This window comes from Nicotiana sylvestris, chromosome 9 (assembly GCF_000393655.2).
Source record: "Nicotiana sylvestris chromosome 9, ASM39365v2, whole genome shotgun sequence".
Lineage (NCBI taxonomy): Eukaryota > Viridiplantae > Streptophyta > Magnoliopsida > Solanales > Solanaceae > Nicotiana > Nicotiana sylvestris.
This window is the reverse complement of record NC_091065.1, coordinates 33780438-33786785: the sequence shown is the minus strand read 5'-3', so window position 1 is coordinate 33786785 and position 6348 is coordinate 33780438. Positions and strand designations below refer to the sequence as shown.

General features: G+C 34.7%; 1 protein-coding gene across 1 annotated transcript; it reads right to left on the bottom strand.

Annotated features, from left to right (window-relative positions):
- Positions 1-326: 326 nt before the first annotated feature.
- Positions 327-1720, bottom strand: LOC138877410 (uncharacterized). The gene is made up of 2 exons (XM_070157019.1): positions 1292-1720; positions 327-1244 (listed from the first exon to the last, which is right to left on the bottom strand). Exons 1-2 carry the CDS (start codon positions 1718-1720, stop codon positions 327-329), a joined length of 1347 nt encoding a protein of 448 aa, XP_070013120.1.
- Between the last annotated feature and the right edge of the window lie 4628 nt (positions 1721-6348).

Genomic DNA, 6348 nt, shown 5'->3' with positions numbered 1-6348 from the left:
ACAAATTTGAGACACACTCAACAAGCTATATTTTAAGCCACTCACATGGTACATATATTTATAATTGCATGGAAGAGTGTTTTGCCAATTTTGCCAACACCAAGATTATAGCCCTTCTTGCCGTTTTCAAAGGACACACTCCCACCTTGGAAAGCTTAGAGTGAGAGGAAATCATCCATTCTTCTAGTCATATTCTTAGAGCAGTCGCTAATATCCATGTACCATTTTTTTATTGCTACCTCTCATTCCAGCCTGCACACGAAATCAATGATTAGACTTAGGAAACCAAGCCAGCTTGGGTCCCTTGTAATGATAGAACGGGAAGATCAAACTTCTTTTTGTCCATGCAGGCTATGCCTTTCTTCAACAAAAACTTTGTTTTTCTGCAAAGACTGAATTTTAGTTTCACAAGAGTCCTTGTAATGACATGTTTGACCACAGTGAGTACACAACCAATTATTACCCACAGTTACATACTTCCTATAGGGATTATATGGGGTTTTAGCCTTTTGGAATCCGATTCCTTGCTTGTTTCCACCATTACTCTTGCACATAGACATTATTACATCAGAGGACCATGTATATTTAAGTGACTTATCAAGATCATTTTTAACCCTTTTCAAATCCTCCTGAAGTTGTATATTCTTTTCAAGCTCAACAACAAGACTTGTTGTTACTTTCTTAAGCTCACTCTCAAGCTCAAGTTGAGCCTCACTAGCCACTTCTTTACTATTAGTGTTGTCCATCCATTTTTTTTGTTTGGTTTTCAACAAGTTATTTTCTCTAGTTACTTTTTCCACTTGTTCCTTCAAGTCCACAATAGAAACCATATCATCCCTCTCTTGTTCTATGTCACCAATTTCTTCTATTAAAGCATTTTTATCATTAATGAGGCTATGATAGGCATTAATCAATACATTTGCTAAGGACATCAATTTTTTCTTAGAGTAAGTTTTCAAATTTCTTTGAACATCAAGAAAACTTACCTCATCTTCCTCCTTGTCCTCATCATCATCATATTTGGCCATGAGTGCAACGATTGACTCATATTCTGAAGATCCTTTGTCAGCAACCATCATATATGCATTTCCTTGGTCATTCTCACCTTCAGATTCACTGAAGGAATCTCCCCAGTCATCCAAAGCTTGCTTCACCATGTTGTCAGCAGCATCTCTTCTATTGAACTTCCTGTCATGGACTTGGTTCCTCTTAGCCGCCTTATCAGTGTTGTTTTTGTAATGATCCTGCTTATGAAGAGGACAGTCTTTAATGAAGTATCCAGGATTTCCACACTTATGGCAGCAATCATTTCCTTTGAAATTCCTGTTGGAACTTTCTTCTTTGGAATTCCACCATTTTTTCGAATCAACTTTTGGAATCTTCGAGTGAGATACTCCATGTCAGATTCATTACTACATGAGTCGTTGTTGGCATCCTTGAGAACCATGTCCTTCTCCTTCTTGCACTCTCTTCTTTCAAGATCCTTTTTTCTCTTTATCTCATAAGTTTTGAGATTTCCAATAAGCTCATCAATAGTCAGCTTCTGTAGGTCTTTGGCTTTAGTGATATCATTAGACTTGCTCTCCCAAGAACCTGGTAGAACACTGAGTATCTTTCGGACCAGCTTGTTGGTTGGAATGATTTCACCAAGTGAATGAAGCTCATTGATTATTGAGGTGAAACAGGTATGCATCTCTTGAATGGACTCATCCTCTTTCATTTTAAAGAGTTCATACTCAGTTGTAAGCATATCTATTTTGGACTGCTTTACCTGAGTAGTTCCCTCGTGAGCCGGTTGAAGAGCTTCAGAGTAGTTTCTTTCTAAATATTTTAAGAACTACCTAACCGAGAAAAACCTGATACAAACTTCTAGTGCTTTATAGGTAAAAGCTAAATCATTCGTGTCAAGCAAATAACATAATCAAATAATTACAGTATACTGCAAACAATCTCTCACACCCTAAAAGGAATAGAAAAAATAAATAATATATTATTTGTTCGGTGTAGTGATGTGTAAGGATGTTTTTTTTTCAATTTTAATCCGAGCGATTATCGTAGGACATTTTGTATGAGTGAAGACAAAATTTAAATTGAGCTTGAAAAAATAAACTCTTTTGATGACGAAAGCAACTGTATTGAAGTGCTTTTACTTTGTCTTTGTTTCTTCTTCTTTTGAAGAACTTAGTAGGATTTTCTAAAGAATCGTATGCAATTTGAGAACGAGTTCACTCTCAAATAAAACATAAGAGATATGACAAACACACAAAGAAAGTTTTGTCAATTTGCTGAAGAAGATCTAGTCTTGAAGTGCTTTTGTCTTTGTTTTTCTTCTTCTTTTTGAAATGCTTATTAAGATTTCCTAAAGAAGCGAGTGCAAATTGAAGATGCTTTCACTATCCAACAGGACATGCATGTGAAACATAATGTAACAAAGAAACCAAAAAAAAAAGGTGTTGTCAATTTGGTTGTGTTTACTAATGTGGACAATAACAAATTAAAAAGCTAACAGAATTTTGTTTCCAACCGGAAAACTTTTTTGGCTCAAGTTGTGTTCCAACCGCATCCTAATCATATTAATCTTGGAAGAATTGCCAGCTCAATCTAAGTTGTAATTGTATAGACCTTTATTGTTTAGGACAAAACTCTTGACTGTTCAATAGAGAGTTTCGAAGAATTCGTGGCATGTTGATGTTATTACCTGTGGCCATGTAGCTTATATTAGGTAGAGGTTCAACCAATCCCAATATTTTCGACATAGAACAGAATATATATATATATATATATATATATATATATATATATATATACACATACTAGAATTTTAAAAACAATATAGTATGAACCTATTCAAAAGTGTGATAAATTCAGTGCTTAAATTTTTAAAAGTTGAACCCCTCATGTTCAGATCCTGAATCCGCCTCTACTTGTTACAGGGAGGTAAAGACAGAGTGTAGAAACTAGGCTTCTCGTGAATTCACTTCAATTTACATCCAGAATTCCACGGTAGAACATTGGGCAGAATTACAGATGACTGCAGGAATAAAAAAAAGTTTATGTCACATGTATAAGTTGCATAAAGAACTTTGCCACGGGCCTCAGTACAAATTAAAAAATTATCCTGGTTTTACCACAGATTATTTTGCAAATTCTTGATCTGGAACAATCTTTTCTTACTCTAAGATGCCAGTCTATACATCCGTACTTATTGACTAAAAGGCTTTCAAGCAGGGGCAGATCCAGCACCGGGTTCATATGAACTCATTACTTTCGATGCGGAGTACAATCTTATGTGTAAAAATTCAATAAAATTACTATAATAGATATAAACCCATAACTTTGAGAATATAGTGAGTTCAATGCTCCATAGGTTAAACACATAAGGTTTAAATCATGAATCTACCTCAGCTTTCAACCTTCTAGATTGAAGCTTAAGGGCTAAGCGAAATTCATCATCAAATCAATGAAATAGTTTAATTAGATAAGATATAGGGTCAAGAACCACATACAAAAAAAGAAATTAAACTTTATTTGTTGTGAAATCAGTGTCTTTATGTGGTTTTAGCGGCTAATCATCGGATCGAAAACTTGAAAGTCTATGGGTGTGTTTGGTATGAAGGAAAACATTTTCCGAAAAATATTTTTCAATTTTCTCATATTTGGTGGGCTTAAATGTTTTGGAAAATATTTTCCTTATAAACTCATTAATGTTTTCCTTATCAAGAGAAGAGAAAACATTTTCCAAAATTCTTTCTCAACCTTCCCCACCCTCACCAACCCACCTCACCCTCTCTCCAAAAAAGGCTTCTTTTTTTTTTCAAATTTTAGTTTTTCCGTTACCACCCAGACTACTACCCCTTCACGCCCCCCCCCCCCCCAAAAAAATATTTTTTAAATATATTTTTCAGTTTCTAATTTTTTAATTTATCGGTTTAAAGGTTCAAAATTATGAGTTCGGAGGTTTATGTGTTTGGAAGTTTACGGGTCTAGAAATTATAAAGTTTAGGGTTCGAAATTCCATGGTTTTGAAAGTTTAGCGGTTCGAAAGTTTATGAAATTTGTGGGTTCGAAGGTTGTTGGTTTGAAAGTTTATGGCTTCATATTTATTATATCTAAATTATTTATGAATACTCTTGAGAAGTCATTTTTCTTAATTTGCGTACCAAACACCGGAAAATGAATAAGATTACTATACTTGTTTTCCAAGAAAACATTTTCCGTTATACCAAACACACCCTATATATCAAAATTAGTAGTTCTCTACTTCTCTTCTCAGATTCTTGGATTCTGATATTGCACACTCCAAAATGCACCATTAAGTTTGTACGACACACAAAGTAAAATGCTTAAGCAAGACCTAATGAGAATGTACAACTAGTAATTACAATTATATCAATCAAAAAGCTGAACATACACGTCTAATTGTTCCTTGAAATCCAGTTAGCACATCAATTCTACCCATTTTCACCATTGCATTGGCAAAATCAGCCTCAAATGATATCCCCAAAAATGGGCTAAACATCCCAAAGTAAGAATCCACAACACTCCTTGTTACCGCATCTTCATATAAGCTAGCATCAGATCGTAACACAGCAAAACCACTCCTAATATTCTGCAAAATTTGGTTGTCAAATGCGTCGCTGCTGCCTTCATCTATCGGTAATCGGACATTAACGTTACCATTCTGTGGGCAAGTAGCCATTAATTCTGGTAGGAGACTGGGATTTATTGATGGATCAGAACCTCCTCCAGGGAAGAAATTGTAAAGCCTTTTGGTCATGAAGAAACATGCTGTAGTACCAATTGTATGTGCAGCTGCAAATTCATTATTTCTCTTAATTATGATAATTAATTGGATAAAACTGTTTATAATAGCGTAATGAAATCAAAGCAACATAAGAATCATGCATGTGTAAATAATTGGTGATTCAATTTAGTATTCTGGATATTAAGAATCATGTGTAATTTTTTTTAGGTGGCCCATTTCCTAATTAAGTGATCTCGTGAACTTCAATTACTGAACACTAGCTATATCCAAATTTCACCGCTCAGAAAGGAAATATGCCTTTCTTTTTTCTTATTTTTGTCGCATTTACTGACCAAGGGTGAAGAATTTCATCTGTTTGCATTGACTTAATCTACTTATAATTATAATAATTCATATTCCAAGTGAATTTAGTATTAAAATGAATTGAATGGTACGTATATAAGACAAAGGTGAAAGTCATAATTACCTTAAAATCTGGCTTAAGGATGTAATTAAGAAACCCAAAATATGGTACTTCTATTTAAATAGAAAGCTCCAAAACCGTGGCTTAGCTAATGACAATATAAGTTCATATCCCTTCAATGTCTACCAACCTACAAAACCCACAATCTCTGCATGTACAAATGCAATACTCAGTGTGACTATTTGTGTTATGTTGTGTTGTGTTGTGTGCGTGTGCGCGTGTTTGTGGTGTTTTCTCTCATTTTTTTCAGGTCAGTGCTGAGCAAAAACAAATTCAAAATTTAGTAACTTCAGAATTCATATGGTATTACTATATGTTGACATTTTCTTGTTTGCACACGTGTATATGGAAGTAATAAGTTTAATTAAAACAACATGAACGAGCGCCCTCAATAAAAAATAAAATTAGTAGACGAATAAGAGAGAGTATGTTAGAAATAAAATAATCAAATTGGCTTTGAGGCGTGAAAATCGACTGTCCTTAAAGAGTTATCGCCTGTATACTAATTTAGGGAAAATACAAAACGATTCTCTTCAGGATACAACAAAGCCTGCAGTAACACTTGTGATTTTCTATTACCACTTCGTTGGAATTCTTGTGTATTTATAGGCAACCAATAGACCCTTTCAGAAAAAATGTCTTGTTTCACAAACAGACACGATTATTTATTCGAATTTTGAATTTAAAATTTAAATAATTAATTAACTCTAGGATCTCGTGCATGTTGAGTTAATCTCGTGCCTGTTGAGTCAGTCTCGTGCCTGTTGAGACAATCTCGTGCCTGTTGAGTCAGTCTCGTGCCTGTTGAGACAATCTCGTGCTTGTTGAGACAATCTCGTGCCTGTTATGTGCTATTTCATAATGATCAGTTCCGAGGCTAACAGGCATGGTACGAGTAAGGTCGGTCCCGGGAGTGTTTCACATGACAGGCACGGAACTTCTTTCTTCCGATGTGGGAAGAATCCAACTTCCAACTTGCCAATAACAAACTATCTTACAATCCCCCACTAGTTTGTTATTTCACTTCATAACACTTGTGAATAATTGAAAGTATCTTTTACAGATTTGAACTTTCCTTTAGTGTAAGTATATTAAAGTTTTGACGAAGTTAATGGTATCT

Bases quoted from the DNA above. Each gene is read 5' to 3' on its own strand.
- LOC138877410 (XM_070157019.1), bottom strand. From the start codon at position 1,720: ATGAAAGAGGATGAGTCCATTCAAGAGATGCATACCTGTTTCACCTCA. The intron at 1,245-1,291 runs GTGGAAATCCTG...CTTCATAAGCAG, and splicing joins AAATGATTGCTGCCATAAGT to GATCATTACAAAAACAACAC.